Source organism: Polypterus senegalus, chromosome 6, assembly GCF_016835505.1.
Source record: "Polypterus senegalus isolate Bchr_013 chromosome 6, ASM1683550v1, whole genome shotgun sequence".
NCBI classification, from domain to species: Eukaryota; Metazoa; Chordata; class Cladistia; order Polypteriformes; family Polypteridae; genus Polypterus; species Polypterus senegalus.
In genome coordinates, this window is record NC_053159.1 from 109,330,542 (window position 1) to 109,352,849 (window position 22,308).

A 22,308-nucleotide genomic window follows, 5' to 3' on the forward strand; every position below is an offset into this window, starting at 1 on the left:
GGTTTCATTATCGACGGTGTTGGGTTCAAGGGTTCCCAAACAGCCAAGGGAGCGTGGAGCCAGAACCCACATCGTTACAACGTAAAAAGACCTTTTTGACCAAAGTTTGAAGAGATGTTTATGGCTCACATGTATCACTGCCCACATCATAAAAATGCCATATATGCAATGAGGTATGGTGGTGTATTAATGCTTTTTGTCATCAGGCACTTGGTATCAGTGTGTAAGAGAAGTAAGAATGGATGGCAGAAAATACACCCAAATACTGTAAGAGAAAAGATGTATGCATGCTAATAACTGAAGCTTCAGTGAAAGTTCATTTTCTAGAAGGACCATGTTCCCAAAGACAAAGCCAAAGTAATCTCAGAGTGGCATAAGGATGAAAAGATGAATATCCTTACAATGCAACAGTCAAATCCCTGATCTCAATTAAACTGAGAATCGGTGGCACCATTTAAAAATTGCAGTGCACAAGAGTCTCCCCACTAATATAAGCAATCTGGGGAAAGCCTGTCTGAAAGAAAGGGCCCAAAGCATACCCGAATAGTAAGCAAAGCTGGTACATACAGGACTTACCTTAATGCCTTTTTCCCTTCTTAAAGGACAGTTTGGTATTTTTCAAGTCAAAGTTATTTCTTCACAAACATAGTATAATATGCATTTACCACATGGATCAATGCTCGATAACTGTCTTGGCTTGAAAAATTAATGTATTTTGTATGTTGCATACATAGCATGTCTGTGAAGAAATAACTTACACTTGAAAAATACCAAACCCATTAACACTTTTTTTCTGACATAAAACAATTCCACATTAAAAAATGAATTTTGAGGTACACTGCTTTAAAATAAAAATCTCACAATGGGAAAAAAAAATCAGTGTTGGATTTGTATTCAGTAAAATTAGAGAAGGGTCAGTATACTTTTGCAAGGCACTCTAAATTATATGCGAGTGATATGTACAAAATATGCTGTATACCCAAGCCAAAATGAATGCAGATAAAAGAACATTCATTGGCATTTAGAGATAACCTAACCTTGCAGTTAATATACCCTTATTCAAACATAAACCTGTTTTTATCATCTGGAGTTACACTTTTCAAAAAAAAATTATGACATAGGTTCAAACCAAGATCAGTGTAAGTTCAAAACAAATCCAGACACATTTGGACTAGATAAAATCTTGCCACTTCTGGCAAAATTATTGAAAACTCAAACCAAAACTCAAAGTTTTACTGTTTCTGAGGATCATCAGTTATCTATGCTGTTATGCTGGATGTGTTGTTTGTAAAATACAGAAGATGTAGAACATAACTGACCTGGATAAAAGCATGGGGGATGTTGACTAAAATTGAACCTGGCTGTTTCTTCTTTTCAAATTAAACAAAATTCACTGGCTGGTTGTCCCTAGAGCTCCTGGGAGTCAGCAAACAAGAGATATACAAAACACAGTGGTATTCAGCCGACAGTATTCTGTTGTGGCAAGATACTATGCCCAAGACTAATCCAGAAAACTGGTCTGCAAAATTACTTTAAATGTAATAAAACAACCATTTTTAATGTGCCAAAAGCCACACATTGACAAGTTTTTTTTTTTAACAAATAATTTCTATAAAATATAAAACAGATCCTCCCAAGCTTAAATACTGTATATACAGGTATCTATTGCAAGACTCATTTAGTATGTATTTAAAAAACAGCACAGAAAAATATCCATTTATTAAAACTTACAATTGTCTGTTTTAAATAAATTATGCATTTACAAACCTTGGTTCACCACATATGCCTTATATCCCACTTTCTTATTCATCAGACAGTCCCATTCTTTTGAGGACTCTGGATGACATTCACATTTTACATTTTTTAATGTACATATTACAATGAAACTCTTACTGCATGTTTCCTCAGAACAGCTAACAACAATACAGTACCAACAAAAGATATTCACACGAACAAACTTAGTAGCCACTTTTGACCACTGGCTGCCAAAAATGTTAAACGTTTATGATGCAGCTCTTTTTTGGTAATGAATTGGAAATGGCAAATTTCTGTTCATCTTATATATAAATGGCTACGCGTGTAAGTGTGTATGTGTGTCTGTCCACCCTGGAAGTGAGAGGTGGAGACGGGGTAAGGGCTCCACTTCCAAGAAAACAGAAAACTCACTTAGCCACTAATAACACAAGTGGGACCAGCATGTCAGCAAAATAAAACCTCAGAAGAAAGACAAAGTCGCTTAGCCACTAACATCGGCAAAACGGTATCCCTTTTACCTTTTCTCCCGTCGCTAATACACAAGCGATGCATGTCGGCAAAACAAATCCTCCTAGGACAGAGATGCCCAGAGTAGTTCCTTTCAATTACCTGACATCTCTACATTTAATTTTTTTTCTGACAATTTCAGTAGTTTCTAGGACCCGGGGCTTTTTACAGCACGGACTTATACAGCTAGTTATATATAATTGGCAGATATTTGTTGTGTAGCTTGCCAATCTCTAGTCGGTTTTATGGTTAAAATAAAACGTGAGCTGTGCACATACATGCTGCACTCCCTGGCTTTCCATTATGCAGGTAAAGCAAGCTAAAAACAGTGTAATGAATGGCTGCTATGCAAGCATACAGTACGTGAGGGAAAGGGGCCAAAAAATGCCACACCCTGTGGCCTCTAAAATGTCTACTGTGTGGAAGTTTGTGAAGGTACACAGAAAGATATACTAACTGCAGCATCTGCTGGGAAAAAGTAATCCAAGATGGTACTAAAGTTAAGTTATTTGGAGCTACAAATTTGATAAGACAGCAGAATACAACATACTGTACAAGTAAAAACTGCAATCTTTTAACACATCTGTTTCCTTCTTTTTCGTTGTTTCTTCAAAGTAGCCTACTGCAATGTAAATAAAAATCTATATATATATATTTTAGTAGTAATAATTGTTTCTTTTTATTTACACACAAGACACAAGGATGATTAACATTTTAAAAACCCAATAAAGGAACATGTAAGATAAATGCTATTCATTTTTTTAGGAAAAAAAGAATGTAAAACAGAAGGTGAGCAGGCAGAGAAAACAAGCATAAGCATGTGCTGTTAAGATTTATTTTACATTAAAAGTATGGGCAGGATTGTTAACATATTATCAAGTTTAAGTAAGTCATAAATTTTGATATTATATACTAGGTTTACCCATTATTCCCTCAGAACAATGGTGTAAACTCAGGACCCCCTTCCACCTAAGTCCATGCCCCTGACCGTTGTAATCAGGGGATTTATGCCAAAAGAAAGAAAACTAACATTTTGTTGGATTCGGGGACATCAGAGATCTGGTAGTTTAGTCTTGTTTAAACAGGTAATTTTTAGGTGTGTTCACATAAAATTCACAAAGCAGTTATTGCAAAAGAATATTTACGTCTGTTTGTCCATCTGTCCACATTAAACAACTCAGTCTCTCATAGACTAGTTTTCTTGAAATGTGTCACACATATCTTCAAAGAAACTTGTCGAAACAGTTCAGTTGTTATTCAGATTTCTCAAATAAATCGTGCTATAAGAAATTTTCAATTTTTGAACAGGTAAATTTGTAAACTCGTCCATGTTGAAACAGAGAAACGGTCTGTGTGACTCTGAGTTGCTTTACTGTATAAATGTCAATTTGACAGCAGTTGCTTGAAGTTGTATATTTTGCTTATTTTCCTTTTTTAATTGTCTGACAGCCTCTCAGATGCGGAATATACATTAATCAGACACCAAGTGTGTACCCAAATAGCTCAAACAGCAGGAAAAGGCTACTTCTCCGGAAATAAATGGAAGGAGACAGCAATTGTGTAAGCATCTATAAGAATGAATTAAACAATATTATGTGAGGATTATTACTGTAAAAACCAACACCATCAACTTGCAGTTAAATGATTGTTAAACTAATTAATAATACAGGAAAAGTGCATTTGCCCAAACTGATATAAACACAGAACAGGTTTAGAAATGGACAGTGGTGTTGGGAGGATAAAGGCTTCAGAAATTCATGCACCTGATCTCCAGCGCCCAGCCCCTGATCTTTCAGAACTAGATACAGTGATCCCTCGCTATATCGCGCTTCGACTTTTGCGGCTTCATTCCATTGTGGATTTTAAATGTAAGCATATCTAAATATATATCATGGATTTTTCGCGGATTTCTGTGGACAATGGGTCTTTTAATTTAAAGTACATGCTTCCTCAGTTTGTTTGCCCAGTTGATTTCATACAAGGGTCGCTATTGGTGGATGGCTTAGAAGCTACCCAATCAGAGCATGCATTACGTATTAAATAAAACTCCTCAATGATATACGATGTGCTTCCCGAGCGGTGCTTGATTGTTTGCTTTTCTTGTTCTCTCTCACTCTCTCTGACTTTCTCTGCGCCTGACGGAGGGGGTGTGAGCAGAGGGGCTGTTTACGCAGAGGCTGTTTGCCTAGAAAATACGGACACTACTCTAAAAAATGCTGAAAGACTACCTTCACATTGCTCCCTTCTTTGCGCATACTTAAAAGCCCAACAGCACATATTGATTTTTTGATTGTTTGCTTTTCTGTCGCGCTCTCTCTCTCACTGACATTCTCTGCTCCTGACGGCACTCCTTTGAAGAGAAGATATGTTTGCATTCTTTTAATTGTGAGAAAGAACTGTCATCTCTGTCTTGTCTTGGAGCACAGTGTAAACTTTTGACTAACGGGTGTTATTTCATGTCTAGAGGGCTCTAATAATGTTAACAGTGTGGGAGAGTTTATAAGGGCTTAAAGTATATAAAAATAACCATACAAACATATGGTTTCTACTTTGCGGATTTTCACCTATCGTGGGGGGTTCTGGAATGCAACTCCCGCGATCGAGGAGGGATTACTGTATACACAAACAATTGCTGACAAGTACCCGATCTTCCAGCCCATCGCTTCTCATTCATATTCCCATTATACAATAAATCAGTTCCTTTCCAAGTTCTTACTTATTCATATAATTTTACAGTAAATGATTTTTTTTTAACTAATATTAATAGACAGATGGGGGACTTATTTCAGTTCCTTATATCCTTTCATTGCATAATATTGATACTGATTTTATGCTAGAATTGGTCATTTTTGCATTAATAGATATTTTTCAATTGCTAATAATTAGGCACTACTCTTTTGGGTATACTCTAAAAAATTTTATCTTTATCAAAACTGAACAATATTTAGTCAAAGACCATCCATCACTAACATACATTAATCAATGTCATTTTAAAATCACTTGAATTACAATCTGCTGCGTATGAATGCTATTGCACCACCATAAACGTATTTGTGCTCTATTTTACACTGTATTGTAAAATGCTGTTAAAAAGCACAAACTTAACGTTGTCTACTAACACATGTAATTGCATTCTACTAGAACATTACATCGATCTGGATGAGAACAGGCCATTCAGCCCAACAAAGCTTGCCAGTCCTATCCAATTAATTCTTCTAAAAAAACAGTCTAGTTTTGAAAGTCCGTAAAGTCTTACTGTCTACCACATTATCCACCGCCAGAAAACCCACGCAGACACGGGGAGAACATGCAAACTCCACACAGGGAATACCCGGGAAGTAAACCCAGGTTTATTGTTTGTTAATTTAGTTTTATTTTAAAGTTGTGTTTTTTTTTATTATGTTTTTCTCAAACAATTAAAAAAAAAAACAAACCTTTAGCATCCTCCCGGGTAACGCTGGGTATTTCAGCAAATATCCATATACAGTGGAACCTCGGTTCACGAACGTCTCTGAACACATACAAATCGGGTATGACCAAAAAGTTCGCCAAACTTTTGCATCTGTTCACGACCATACTCTCAGTTGACAAACAAGCCAGTTTCCCTACCAGTTCGTACGCCCAGATGATTTCCGCACGTGTTCAGTCTCTCCCTGTACTGTACATTGGTCTCAGTGCATCACGCAGAGGGACTCTCCCTCAAAACTGTAACCTCCTCTCAACCCAGCTTCCTCCTGTGGTTTAGCAACTCCACAGCTCCCGTCAAAAAGGTCAGTTTTAATAAATAACCACTGCACTCAGGGCTTAGCAAGGGGGCATGGTGGTGTGTGGCCGAAGCGGTTCCTGAGGAGTTCAAGATGTGGGTGTTTTTCACCTAAGTGCACAGGTGAGACGCGGTCCGCATCCGTAATTGTTCCCAGGAGCTGCTGACTGCCGTGGCTGCCACGCCCCCTCTTGATAAATAGAAGCGAGAGTCAGAGAAGGCAGGAAGCCGGAGAGAGAGAGAGAGAGAGAGAGAGAGAGCGTGAAGCTGAGGAGGGAGCCTGGGCGTTTGTTTCAGTGTTATTCAATGTTTTTACATTTAGTTTACTATTACACTGTGCATTCTACAGTATAATTAACTATTTTTGTGCTTAAAAATCTTTAAAGAAAATATATTTACATACAGTTTGTACGGTCTGGAATGGATTAATTGTATTTACATACAATCCTATGGGGGAAATTACTTCGGGTCACAACCAAATCAGGTTACGACCACAGTTTTGGAACAAATTATGGTTGTGACCCGAGGTTCCACTGTACTTTTGAACCCCTAGAAAAGGCTGTCATTTCTAAACGGCTCATACAGTATTTTTGGTAAACCTCTTAAATTAAAGCTGAGTCTCCACATTTCAATTACATAATGACTGCTTAATTTCAAACTCATTATGGTGGTGTACAGAGCCAAAATTATGAAAATTGTGTCACTGTCCAAATACTTACGGACCTGACTATGTTATTACATGCACATCTTTACATGTGGGTGAAAATCTGATTACTGTAAAACAGTTTCTCAACCATTGAGAGTTCACAACCCAGTTATTTCAATTGAAATGTATCCATAACCCAGTTTGGACCCCCTTGGTAAATTTGGAGCAATCCGATTTTTATAATGAGCAGTGGAGGAATTTAGCAATATCATCAGACCATTTCCTATGGGTGAACAGACTGCAATTGTCAGAGCAGCAACTCAGCATGACACACGACTAGGCCCATTTCACACCCAGCACCATTATAAATATTGGCAAGTCGTGACCATCTGGCAGAATCCCTCAACCCTCCTTTTTGGTTAAGAAACACTGCTATAGAAAGCCACCAAGAACTTAATGGAGAAATTCACCTCTAATTAAAGAGTAAATAAGTCCTCACATACATCTTTCAGTCGGAGTTTAGATATTGTAGATCCTTGGCATTTACCGACTGCTCCAACTGAAAGAGAAGCTTAACAAACCACCATATATTTAAAAAGTAAAAAGCTACTCTTTCACTAGACAGAAGGTTATCTGTTTCATTGATGACAAAATTTAAACAAAAATACAAACAGGCTCTTAAAAGATGGAGATCTGAAGAAAACTTTCTTAAATACTCAACTCTTTTTGGAGACTTCTGAAATTCATAATGAACATCTGATAATATTCAAAGCGTTACTACTGTACTATCAGTCTTAGTACTGATATGCATTATTAGAGATCAATGATATTCAAACAAAATGGTAACAAAATTGACAACTAGAGATTATGCTGAAGTGTCTGAATAGCTGTTTTACTTGTAGAAATTAATTTGACAGATTAGACAGATAAAGACAGAACTTACATAAACTGATACACGATAAATAGTGCCTTTAACATTAATGGTTCATTTGCTAAGCCTATACAGTAATTAACAAAAAGTAGAAGATTAAGGGGTGAATTTTTGTTTAATACCTCTTGTTAGCAGAAATACTTACAGTACATACACATAATATTGTAGAATGCCTAGGAAACGATGATTAACCAGCTAGACTAGGTCACTAGAATAATGACTGATATTTGACTGTGATTTTGTCATAGTAGAGCCAAACAAAGACCCTCCCGACCACCATCCCTGCTCCCCCACCGCAGTTTATTTTGTCCTGGAATGCTGTTAACTGGAATCTTTATTTTCCTCCAACCATATTTCAATTATAATACAAATGGAGTAACTATACATTGTCATGATTTCTTTTTGATGATGAAGAGGCAATTGTTCTGTTTTACTACGTGGTCAAACCAATATATGTGTTTATGTATGTAAATGAGGCATGTGTTAATTAATTTTGTTACTGCTGTACAGATGGAAACTTAAAAATTAAACTAATTGAATTAAACAAAATTTATTAGCTTGCATTCATAGTACGTTATGATTTTAAAAAATGTTACTAGCATAAAATGTTTTCTTTCCTTTTTTGAATAATATAAATCCAATATTATTCTTTTGAGAGGATACTTAATAGTTACTATTTTACCCATTTATATATTTTTTCAACATTTTTTAATAATAATTATTATTTTTTAATATTTGAAACTATTCTCAAGCAGGGTTTAGGAAGACAAACTCAAATATAGACCCCATGTTCCTTAAACAATGTTAAATCCCACTGCCTTGTGTTAATGAAGTACAAATGCACAAAGTCTGTGTAATGTGTTTGCATATGACATAAGGTTTGAGCTAGATCTATCTGTATGCATTTCGATAACAAAGTTTAATAGTGTCTATGCATACAGTGACAAGAATAGCAAGAGTCCGAAATTTCTGAGGAAATGAGTGACTATTTAGCCAAAACAAAATTAAGAAAAAAAATATATATTTTCATTTTCCAGCAAGTATTGTTGTAAACAAATTTAGCTCAGATTTATAGGGTTATTTAATTATCTTTTTAGTTCTGCTGGGGAAAAATACAAGAACAGAAAGATGCGAACTAATCCTTCAATAGTACTGCACAAGGGAAAGAGTTTTTTCATTTTTTAATTAAATTCAATATTAATGCATCTAATTTGAATATTTTTTCATACCTGCAGACTGCATGTTTATCTTGCACACAGATCAAATGAAAACAACAACAACAGACATTGGCACCTTATTTTCTCAAACCTGTTTTATTTTCCTCATTAAATATATAAATGCAGCACCAAGCGAAGAACTGGTCAAATTTACTGTAAGAATCATGTAATAACATGGAAAAACAGAAACAGGACAAAAAGTTTTTTCAACATATTGGATGCAGTAAATGGTAAGCTCCCTCCTTTTAACAGGGGAGTCAGTTGATAATTATATGCACATATCTGTCTGCTGACAGCAAACACTCACCAAAACTAAGTGCTGAGTTCACTGTTCTGCTGCTGTAAAAGTCACCAAAGCCAAGAAAATTTAAAGAGACTGCATGGAATGTGTGACTTTAGTCAAATCCTACCTGAACCTCTTTTAAATATGTAGATTATGTAGATTGTTACTTTGCATAATTTCATATTTGAACATTATGAAATGGTGTTTGCTAACATTTGAATAACTCACGTAGATAAACAATTGGGACTTTCAAAGATAAAATAGTTGTTAGGCTGCTAGTAGCAATATTCTTGCTGAAATCTGAATCAACCACTTTCTTTACTCCACTGCACCAAAAGCACCTTCAGCTATGAATATAAATATCAATCAAATTTTGAGTCAATAGAAGGAAAATTATAATAAAAATCACCATATTTGTTTGATATTGACAGTTTACATAAATTTACTTCCTAACCAAACAAGGATGAAATAATATGCCATTATGGTGTATCAAAAGATGAAATACAGATATTATTGGATATATCCACTTTCCCTTTGAAACTAGGCTTTCAAAATATAGTGATATAATATAAACAAATACAACACATTTAACTATTCCTTTTCCTGCTGCTCATAATTTACATACTATTTCCCATCCATGGCAGAGTATTCCCTTTGATATCTAAGTATGGAAAAAGTAGTCCATAATTTAGATCACAGCACTTATTTAAACAATTCGTGATATCAGCTACATATTTTGGCAACTCTTTAAAGTATTGCTCTTTAAATGTGCTAATCTCAGAGCTGAATAGGAAAGGTAGCTGTTGTAAATTAACAATTTGGATTACTTTTTTTAAATTAAACTAATTACAGAAAATATAAAAAAATACAATTTTGAAGCTTCCTATTCCATTTTTTCTAAATCATAGTTTAATGCAGCCTATACAATATCTGAAAAAAGAATCATATGCCCTATTTAGTAATAATAAGTTTTGGATTTATCTCCATATGCTCTTTTCGACTCATTCTCAACTGGACTGGCTCAGGTGTCATCTTTCTGACTGAAAATTAGGTACTCTACTTAAGGTGGCATTTTAAATTGCTTTATCAGTCTGTACTGTTTTGCAATACTCTCAAATGTTTTTGGAAAAAGAATAGAGATGGAGAATAATAATAATATTAAAAATAACTTACAGTAAACAGTAAAATTCATGTTTGTTTACACCTACTTTCATTGCTAATATATAAAACATGGTGTCTGTCTTCATGTTGCTTGTTAGGCAGTTAATCTACTTTCTCAGCTATAAATGCCCTTCTTATAGTGGGTTATATATCCATTTTCATTAATTAATTCATGACACAAATAAAAAGTCTCTCTTGCTTAAATTTGCCAATAAAGATAATTTTAAGAAAAAGAAATCCTAAAGTATGAAAATTACTAAAAAATTCAAAATTTAAAAATATTTGGATGTAAAATACACCAATGATACTGCAATGTAAAAAGAAGAGATTATAAAAAAATAATATGCTTTTGTGTAAAATAAATTAAAAACCAATTTCAAAGTAATATTTTTTATTTATAAATCTGGCAAACGCAGAAGCACAAAACATATAAATCCATAAAACCTTTGGGAAATTAACAGGTTCTGATAAATGTCATATTTTATTATTCCCATATTTCTGGTACACAACATTTACACAAATGTTTGTAAGAGAATATTTTAAGGATACTTGTAACCAAAAGGCAGATGAATTTTATATTAAACAATGAAGATAGGATGAATGTGACAAAAATGTATATTTATACTGTAAACACTTTAGTTTTTCTTTAGTCTAAGAAGTATTTAATTCAACAACAAAACCATTTACATTATACTTCACGTTTGATTTAAAGAGTAACACTCAACAATATAAAATATTACTTACTTATATAAGGAACTGGTAATAATCTTGCTGCTCGAACTGGGCCATGGCGTACAGAGAAAAGTTCTTGAGCATCACAACCTATCTATAAGATGCAAGAAAATTTTTTCAGTGCATAATAAACATTTTTTCAAAAGTTTATGTAAATATCAGATAGCTAGATTGGTCTAAACATCAGATAGAAAATAAGAATGATAAATAAGATATATATTACATTTAATCCCAAGTGGTCATGCCACTAAAAGTAAATACTTGAAGAAAAAAAATGGAGTTAAAAAATGTCATACATGTTGGAGAAATATTTTAGCAAATCATTAACAATCTGTATTTTTAACCTAAAATAACAACTTTACAAAAGTAAATAGAAAACATTTTTTTATTATTTTATATTTACTAGGGGGCTTTGCCCTGCTCGCTTCGCCAACCCCCGTTTGGGTTTTCCAGATACACACTTTTAAGATTTTTTTTTTCTTTGAATTGTTGCTATTTCATTGGTTTCACTTTTATTTCAGAACTTCTGTAAAAACAATATTTGGAATCTTTCAAGTCCCAATATTCTGAATCTTTTAATGATGTCAGTGAGACATGTGTTTAATGACTTTGTACCATATTTCAGGATAGGTTTCTGTATTTGGAATTTCAGTACAGACAAAACGATCTACATCATCAGCAGATGTAAGTTTTTTTTTGCAAAGTAACCAATAAATGCATGTGAGGTAAACCCCATTTTTGAAATTCTCTGACTTAAACTTTAAAGCCTTACAATATTTACATACTTCTGACGTATCACCTATGTTTTTTAACCTCTTTATGACGTTTTACTTTGTTTTCTGCTCTGTATTTTATTTCTGGCCTTGCTTTGTCCTGCTGTTTTTCCCCCCAATGACACCTGGTTCGTAGTGATTAGTTTCCCTTTTTTGAGTAATAATTTCCGTTTGTTTGCGCTACTGCGATCTTTAATTTCTTTTTTTTATACTTTCTAATTTTTGAGCCTTTCGAATTCCACTGCTTTCATAATCTCTAATCTGCTCTGCATGTGTATAGCTCCAACATTTGTGAACGTCTTTATGAAGTTCTATTTTGTCTTTTACTCTCTGTCTTTTAATTCTGAGCCCGATTGGACATGCTTTTTTTTTTTCCCCCAATTCCACTTGTTCCGGGCTGATAATTACTTTCCTTATTTTCTGAATTTGCACCTAGATTACTCTTTTTCTTTTTTTCTCTCCAACACTTTTGAGTCTCTTTTCCCCGCGCTGCTTTCTTCTTCACTTAGTCATCGACGTTTAATCTATAATGTATTGTCCTTACACGCTTTATATGCACTGAGAGCCCTGGATCTGCGTGTGCTCAAAGCCTTTGCACGACTGAGTGTTTTGCTGCCCGTGGTCTCATTTGATATTGGTTGTAAGTAGGGTGTGTCTTGCAAGAATCTCATGTTCTACGTCCCTGCGAGACATTCCTGGGTCAAGCTCTTAGCACAAAGTCTCATGTTTAAGGTCCCCGCGAGACGCTCCGTGACCAATCTGTTTCGTCTCGCAGGTCTTTTAAGTGTCTTCCGTGATGTTCACGTCTCGTATCCGTAGTGTTTCTCTCCAGGATTTTTTTTTATAATAGAGACACATTTTTGTACAAGCATTGTTTTCAGAATAATGTATACTTTTTCTTTTGTGAAAAAACAACATGAATACACGTCGGCTCCTAATGTAATGTTAACATTACTTTAGCAACAATGGCACTTGAATGGGCAATATTTATCCAAGATTGAAGACCTGCTAGAAACTCTCCATCACCATAAGGAGGTATAGTACGTGACAGAGGGATTGACGTTGATCAGTGGTACACTAAAAGTCCATAAGCCAATCAAAACCTCTCTCTATAAATATCAAAGAAAGAATTTGATACCTGGTTAAATACTCTTACTACTTCCCAAGAACAAAACTGAATGCAAACCACATATTAAATAATAATGTGGTCTTTTCAATAAGTTAACTATGAATAATGACTTCATTAGCAGAAGAATCTTTATCTCACAATATCTATACAGGAATTTGAGCACAGGAAGTGACACCCTGAAGGAGAGTGTGAATAGGGACTATATTAATGAATATTAAATTAAAAATGTACTGAGACTGAGTAAGGTTAGCACAGAAATCGTGATGATTTTTGCAATGAAGGAAAGAATGTAAGAGTTACAGAAAAAAACAAAAATTTGGATTCTCATCCTCATGAGTATGAAAATAGAAATATAAAGTTAAACTGCTGGAAGTTAAAGCATAAAATGAACCAAGCTATTGACAGTTCACATGCCAAAAATTAGAATATAAACTGATTACAATGAGATGGAGGACATTTACCAAGAAATTAATAACACCTATTTTTATTTGCTATTAATTAAAGAAATATTCAGTTATGATACAGGAAAATGAAAAACCTTTTCCTGCAGGCATCTGACATAAAGGCCAAAACAGAAAATATAACCCATAAGGCTAGTAGTTCATCCTTTGATTTCACTCACTTGAGTACCTTCAGCATGTCATCCAACCTGAAATAAAACCTCACAACAAAAAAATCACATTCTTTTTTACCACGATAAATTGGAACAAATGCTTGCAGATTATTATTATGTAAGGCTCTATAACCCACTGTCTACTGCTAATATACAATTAATTAACCGCAGTGGATGGATTGATAGCTGGCCATCAGTGAGCTAGTCAGATGCTACTTGTAAATTAAAAAATAAATGAGCAATATACTGTATTGGCAAAAATTAAGGGGAAATAATGATTTGTTCTGGGTGGCTATTTAAATTTGTTAGTAGTTATCAGTTACTTTAAATCTTAATTACATCCCATTTATATGAGAATTGAATGGGGAATAAGGAGAACACTAGAAAATTGCAAGGCAGTTACAATTAACATATGCAGCATAAATATAGGTCTTAATTTATGTGAAACAGTGAATGCTAACTTGGAATATCTGATATACATTAAGGATATCAGTTTCTACGTAAAAACTAGCAATCTGAGAATAAATATCAAGTTCATATACAACTAACCCTATTCCAAGTTTTGTAAATTTAAACAACCAGAAAATAGTTATTTTTTCTTAGAATGTGAGGCAATTTTGTAAGTGTCTTTATGAAACAACAGAGGGGTATTTTTAGAAAAAAGAAATCATACATTTTGGCTTCATTTTGAATGCCTGCTTGTCCTCATTTAATTTTAATAAAAACACCCTTGAAACACCTCACATCAAAGTCCATCTTTCCTCCAACACCTCATAGTTCCAGTACACTTTCAATTAGCAGCAACTAATCTTGCCGCTATCTTCGATTTAAAGCAGACACCTCCACAGCCAAAGATCTTACTCCAAGGAAATGTTAATGCAAACCCACTCAGACTAAATAGAACCCCAAATTCTCCTGGGCCACAAAAGACGTGTTTTCAAGTCAATGCAACACCATTAGTGAGGGTGTTAGTTTAGGAACTGTCATGAGCACTTCACAATCACTCATACCCAAAACCTTTACAGCTTTCAGCACACAGCCTTAAAAAGTGAAAAATGAGCCACTGCCATAGTGTAAAGGATAAACCATTGACAAAATCTCTATATGACTAAATAATATTAATATAACTTGTGTCCCTTATTCCAGTAACCCATTTAATGGCAAAAATCATTTGGCGAGGGCTTAGAAAAACAGCTTAACCAATCAGCAACTGCCTTGATAATGTTATCAAAGAAAGATGCTCCATGCCTCAATTACAAAATAAAAAATATTCAGGTACTGTAATATAGTATCACTTTATAAAGAAGATAATAAGAAATTTGTTGTAAAGTTATTATCTAATGAAAAAGTAAAATCTGTCTAGTAAATAAGATTTTACATGTCCCCATCTTTTCTAAAGTTATACTGTATATTTGCTAAATATTGTCATACTTTGGGGATAAAACTTAATGTAAATGTAACCTGATGTATAAAAAATACATTTTCAGATGTCCAATTATATTTACTCATAACAAGAACAATAGTTAGCATGTTGTTAGCATTTATCTTTTAATGACTTTCACATGAAAAAACAGGTATAAATTAAGAAAAACAAACAGTTAAGACAGATCTCAAGTGATGAGTATACATTGCCCACAGGCAGTCATATTCAGCACCTGAAAGGATGAAATAGGCTAATGAAACAAATGTTAACTTATTCTATTACATTGATCATCTTATTCTTAAATACAGCTTTAATATTAGCAATCCCTGAGTGCTACAAGCTTTGACAAATAAGTATCTTTCAAACCAAATGCTGAGCACAAAAATATTTTGCAGTATACACAGAAATAAATATGTATACAAATCCATACTGCGTATGTTAAGTTTTCTAATAAGTTTTGTAATTGAGAAATATTTATAAATACATTTCAGTTTATGAATAGTTTTATTCAAGACCATCTGATGGAAGCAAAAAAGAACAACAAAATTTCAATTTGTAAAAATTTGCCTAACTTAACATCTAGCACATACTAGGAGGAATAGGCTAATCAAAAGAGAAGCAACCCCTAGCAACACAAGAAGACAGCAACAAGAGGAAATAAGATCTATTTACAATGACCACCAGTTTAAGCAACAGAAACAGCTTGGGTTTTCTATCTCATCAGCCTTATTTTTAATGCTGAAATCAATCAAACATGTCTACTATTGGCAGGTACGTAATTCCACATTTTGTTAACTCTTCAGTCATAGGCTGCAGGAACATTAAGAATACCTGCACAGTGTATTATATTAGACAAAACTGGAATGTCTGTAAAATTCAGTTTTATTATAAAACAGTGACTTAACATAAACAGATGATAATTAAGTAGAGTTTTTCAGAAATCTATCAATATTCATAGCGCTAACAATTGTCACTATCAACATGTATTCTTTGCAAGACAGGTTTGTGCAACTGAATCAAACTGCTATCAAAATAGACAACAGTTGATCCACAAAAAACAGCTATTAATGCAACCATTTCAAAGGTGTTGTCCAAAATCATTCAATAGTCAGTCAGATAATGAACAAATGGAGAAAACTCCATTGCTACTAATTCCAGAAGTGATCTTTCAAAAAAAATTTAAAACATTTGTAATGATTAAGAATCTGCATCTCTTTCTAATAATGGCAAAGTACTGTAAGTGCTCAAGAGCCCAGAATACTGCAGAAAATTTGCTACACGAGTGGGGAAAAAAAATAATTTTGCTTGTCTCAAGATTACTACTGACCATATGTATTAAAGAACAGTTAAATGAATAAGCTAGATAAAAGAGAAGTCTGGCAAAGAAGAAACATGCAATCCCAGTAAATAAGTAGCATGCACTCAATGAAAAACAACAAATTCTGTAATGCAAAATGTTTGTTTCAGGTGGTTTACTATCAATGTTATAATAAAGGTCTATTTACATGACATTTAACAAAAGTCACTAAGTGCTTCACATAAAAAGATCAATAAAATCACCAAGAAAAAGTTAGGAGAGTAATAGATAAAGCATCTCAAATACATAAAGTATAATTTTTAAAAAGTAAATAAAATAAATATAAATACAAAAACAAGCCAAATAAGACTCAGGTTAATACGACATAACAAGAAGAAATATAAAGAGGACACCTTGTAAAACACAGATCAGGTTATAGTAAAATGAAACAAGTACATTTTAAGAAGGGATTTAAATGAAAGTACAGACTAGGCAAACCAGTCTTTCCATAGTTTGAGGTGCTCTGATCACAAAAGCATGGTCTCCTTTAACCTTTAACCTAGCTCTCTGAATAACCACCAGGTTGTTGCCATAGGCTCTCAGGTTAAATGCAAGTATATTTTTAACATTTTTTAAAAGGTCAAATATGTTCTTTTGTTAAAATGAAACTTAAATGGCTGTGCAAATAAATTGTATACCAATTTGCCTAAAATACCTTAGTAAAATGAAGGAAAACCTTATTTTTAAAAGATTCATTGTTTTCAATTAAATATCACTGAAGGGCTTCGCCCCCAGATTGCTTTGCTCGCCAACCCCTCCCCCCCACCAAGCACTATGCCCCGTTATGAAAAGGGGGCTGAACGCACCCCAAGGAGACGCACATGCTCCTATGAAACCCCTCTCAAACGGTGATACAATGGGAATCAAATAACAGTCGTTTTTTCTTTACCTCCTCTTTGCTCGATCAGCTGCTGGATTGCTGCTGCTCCTGTGAGGCGTGATCTATATTTCGTGCAGCACTACAAACATTTTAAAGTCACTGCCTTGTCTCTCTCTCTCCCCCCCAGACATCCTCAAACACTATTCGATCTCTTTTTGCTGTTCCGTTATTTCACCAGTAATATTTTCCGTTTGTTTGCGCTAATGTGATCTTTACTCTACAGCTACGGACCACTGTGAAGAGGGGGGGCTGAACACACTCCAAGGAGACACGTTCGCTTCCCCAAAACCCCTCTTAAACGGTGATACAATGAGAAACAAATAACCGTTTCTTTGCGCTAATGTGATCTTTACTCTCATTTTTTGAGACTCTCGAATTTTCCTACTTCCATTATCTCTAACCTGCTCTGCATGTGTATCACGGGACTTGCTTCCAAAGGTTGTAAGTATGTGAAAGTGTCTCTGTCTCTCTTCCAAACATCACATCTCGTCGCAGTCTCGTCCCAAGTTTTTTTTTTTTATATAAGAGAGAGATTTGTTTATGAAAAAAAGAAAAAAGATTCTATTGAATATTTTATAGTTTGCTCCTCTTTCCAATGCTAACCTTGCTGAAAAGAATATAGGAAATGAATAGGAGGTTTGAGAACTGAAGAAACCTCAGTGCCTATCTTCTTGAGCAGTAGAGAACTGACATACAGCAGGCAGGAGATAATCCTGATGGTCCACTAAAAAGCCAGGGAATGAAGCCAGCCCAAACTGGTCAGTTAGCAAGAAAAATTAATGCCTCCTTCAGGTCATTGACCCCAGGAAGATATAAAATGCAGCTAAGAAGAGCAAAGTTCAGTTCAACCTTGCCTTCATTAATAGACAAAACTTCACAGAAGTTGTATCAAGCTGAAAACATAATCATTCAGTAATCACCACTCTGTTAAATCATGTATAGGTGGAATTTGAAGGAAAGTTTGTTGTGAACATTCTAATTTATGCTGCAGTATGTAAGTGTCCCCTCTCTGTTTATGAAAAAAGAAACTATTCCAAAGAGGGAACTAAGGATATTTAGGTGGACGCATTTCTTGGCTTATACAGAACTTTTACAGTACATATTGTTAAAATGTTTCAAAACCCCCGCCCCACCTTTTAATAGGTAAAGATCATTCAGCTCGGCAGTCGTTTGCCCTTCACTCTTCAATTCATTGTAACATCAGTCTGAACTCAGCTGGCTATAATATGTAAATAGAGAAAATATAATAATGTTTACAAAGACCCGGGAAGACATCATAGTGATTAACTGCAAAAAGTATATGAAAGAATTAGAAATCCCAATAAACGATGAAGTGTACATCCAATCTTGGGTACACATATGATTTGACCGGAGACGTAATCTCGTCCAACAGAATGACTCTGAGGAAGATGTAGATTATGCTGTTAAGAGGTTAAACACAAAAGAGATGTGCGACAGACCACCGGAATCACATATAGCTAAAGAAATATCTAAATGAAAAATAATAACATTAACCAATAAATAAAATATTTATCTGTACCAAAGTATTATCAAATAATATGTTAAGACATTTAAATCTGAATGAGTCTATTGTTCTGGGAAGAGCTGCAGCCAGGCAGTCAAAGAGTCGCATGTGGACCATGAGCCACAGGTTGCCAATCCCTACCTTAGACACTTAATGAAGATGTGTGGACTTCCTACGAATTCAAACAGTGCATTGCTAAAGAACAATTGGATAAATACAAAGCCATATGTAAGACGTGCAGTTCTGAAGTTAAGTATTGTTGTAACAAAAAAAAATTAGAGAAATCATTTATCCCAACATCACCCATTAACATAACCTCAGTCAACATCAAAACGAGTAGATCCTAAAAAAATTTACACTGCAGACAGCAGGTAGCTCCAACTTTCTATTTAATTCACCACATGCCCAAAAAACAACAATCTATAGTAGTTTTTATCTGTAAAAATATGAGAGCCTATACCTTTGTTGAAAATGAGGACATTCAACAAATGATATTGGTTTTCAAACTGCGATATGTTGTACCAACCAGAAAGCAAATAAATGAAGTTATTGTAACTAGGCTTTATGAAGATATTAAGCAAAACATCGCTACGTCTCTCAGGTCGGCAGAGAGACTTTTTTAATTTGCTACAGCTGAACATCCAGGGCAGCAGATTCTTATGTGACAAATCACATGTCACTACATTAGAAATGACAGGGAAAATGTGGAGATTGTGTCACAGACAAGAACACTGCATGCCAGTCATACCAGGAGCAACCTCTCTGTCTATACAGTATGCAAAGGTACTGAAATGGCTGACTGGCTGGCTGTTCCAAAAACCATTGACCACATCAATAACAAGTTGGTGTACTGGCAAGTCCAATAAACGTTGCTTCTCTTTAAGCATATGGCTAGCTATACTGATACGGTGGAAAAAGTTTGCAACAGGTCTCACCCGGCCAAGCCGGAATTTTCAGAGCAGCCTGCAATAGCAAAGTGAGCGTGTACACAAAGCACTTGGCGGGAAAAATCTCTATTAAGCAGCACCATACAAATCATATTAGCGGAGTTGTCAGTCACAATAGCCAGTTTTTTTTCTTTTATGTTCCATTCATCTAACGTTGCCATCAACAAGATCCATCCATCCATTATCCAACCCGCTATATCCTAACTACAGGGTCATGAGGGTCTGCTGGAGCCATTCCCAGCCAACACAGGGCGCAAGGCAGAAAACAAACCCTGTGCAGGGTGCAAGCCCATCACAGGGCACACACACACCAAGCACACTCTACGGACAATTTAGAATCACTAATGCACGTAACTTGCATGTCTTTTGACAGTGGGAGGAAACCCACTCAGACACGGGGAGAACCCGGGTCTCCTAACTGCGAGGCTACACGTGAGCAACTAAAGATATGTGTAACTTGTAGAATTATAGAAATATGTGAGTCTTCTCACTGCATCTTTAATTTCAACTAATTCAAGATTATTTTAAATGTCCAATACTGTACAGGAAAAATTTGGCTAACAATTTAGTTGAAGAGCGAGATTCAGAATACATGAATAGGTAATTGAACAACATTTATTATTTAAGAAGCTAAACTTGATTATTAATAATAATATTTCACAGGATGATATAGATGTTTTATAAAGAAGCAGCCATTGCACTGTATTAAAACAAGGAGTCTCCCATAATATGTATGGATTCTGAAGCAGTAATACATGTTAGTTAAATTATGGTGAATTTTGAATGAGTGCAGTACCATGAAATTTTTTTTTCTTTTTTAAAGTGCAATGATATTTTGTGCCACATCTTTTAAATACTAATGTTAACTGTTCATTACTAATCCAAGTATTTATTCTTAAATGTCATTCCATGCTTATGCATATGCTATGAAGTCACTATTTAGACACAAATAAAGTGTTACTGAAATTTGTCACATTATATTAATGCTCGCTGTGCATGGTTAAGTAATCTCTAGAAAAGCCACCACTTCAAATATATAAGTCCATGCTAAATCAGTCAAGATTAAATCAATCTTGAATGAAATTGGGGCATTGTGAATCAGAATGGAATCAAATTGGGACATCAGTGCTAATACCCAGCACCTAGCGACCAGGATAGAGTGTTCCTTTGCTCAACTGATATTAATTAAAAATTACTTGTACTTAATGAGTTAATAAGAAACACCAAACAGTCTTGCAGTCTTATCCATTCAATAGGAACTGCATATCAAGTGAATTTTGCAGGCGTTAACTTTGCAACTGCAGTCACTCAGCTGTGATTTCTATGGAAAACAGTGCAGTAAGGTAGGACCTATTACTTGCTATATTTGTTTTCCGTTATATTAACAGAATAATTTGTTGGGTTTGGGTTGTATTGTTACAAAATACACATTGTTATTCCTTTTGGCTTAAGGTGTAAAAATAAATAAATAAATAAATAAATAAATACTGGTCATATTTTGCATTTAGGTTGAAAGTTTACACATTTATAATGTCGTGTTAGTGACAACTTTCTAAATGCCCAATACATTGTGAAGATGAGGTTAAAGAGAGAGCCATTAGGACATTTCTGTGTCAGTCCCTGACATGTATATTGGGAACTCTGCATCCAGGATAATACAGTCACAACTTAGGTTACCCTTCCACCACTTCTGCCTGTTGATTGTGGCTTTAATGTTTGCAAATTCCCTTTTTTTAAATCTTGGCTGCTTTCAAAGGAATGTAACTGTGTATTTCAGTATTTGAGTTTTCACATCTCTGTTACTACACACAGCCAAATAGAGCATTTGTGAGGTCAGGTACTGATGTTGGCCAAGACGACCTGGCACAGTATCACCATTCCAATTCATCCCAAAGGTATTCAGTAATGTTGAGGTCACAGCTCTGTGCAAGCCACTCTAGTTCCTCCACACCAGACTCATCAAATCATGAGATTATGGACTTGGATTTATAATAAAAAAAAATAAAAGGGTCTTCCCCAAACTGTTGCCATAAAGATGGCAGAGAAAGTTGTCTTAAATGTCTTTGTAAGCTGTGCCATTAACAGTACCCTTCACTGAAACCAAAGGGCCAAGTGTAAACCTTGAATATTATCCGCAGACCATTATCTCTCCTCCACTAAACTTTACAGTAGGCACAATGCAGTCAAAAATGTAGCGTTCTCCTGGCATCTGCCAAACCCATACATCAAATTTCCACATAGTGAAACATGTTTCATCACTCCAGAGAACATGTTTCCACTGCTCCACAATCCACTGGTGAACAGCATCCTTTACACCACTCCAGCTGATGCTTGGTATTGCACATAGTGATCTTTGGCTTGTGTGCAAATGTTTAACCATGAAATCCTGTTTCATGAAGCCCTCAATATATAGTTACTGTTCTGACATAGTTTCTAGAGGTAGTTTGAGACTCTGTTAGCAATGCAACAGAGGATTGGTGATTTTTACACTTTGTGTTCTTCAGCACTCTTCCAACTTGACTCTGCGAGTTTGCATAGTCTACTATTTTGTGGTTGAGTTTTTGTTACTCCTAGACACTTCTACTTCTGAATAATAGCACTTAAAGTTGTCTGGGGCATATTTAGCAGAGCAGAAATAACAACATACTGACTTATAACAAAGGTGA

General features: G+C 34.9%; 1 protein-coding gene across 4 annotated transcripts in view; it reads right to left on the reverse strand.

Moving 5' to 3' along the window:
- The window catches only part of bcas3 (BCAS3 microtubule associated cell migration factor), an 846,307-nt gene that overhangs the window by 795,651 nt on the left and 28,348 nt on the right, over positions 1-22,308 (reverse strand). For all 4 annotated transcript variants that reach the window (XM_039756733.1, XM_039756734.1, XM_039756732.1 and 1 more), the window contains exon 6: positions 11,008-11,089. In XM_039756733.1, coding sequence (XP_039612667.1) covers positions 11,008-11,089 — 82 coding nt within the window. The remainder of the gene's footprint in view (positions 1-11,007; positions 11,090-22,308) is intronic.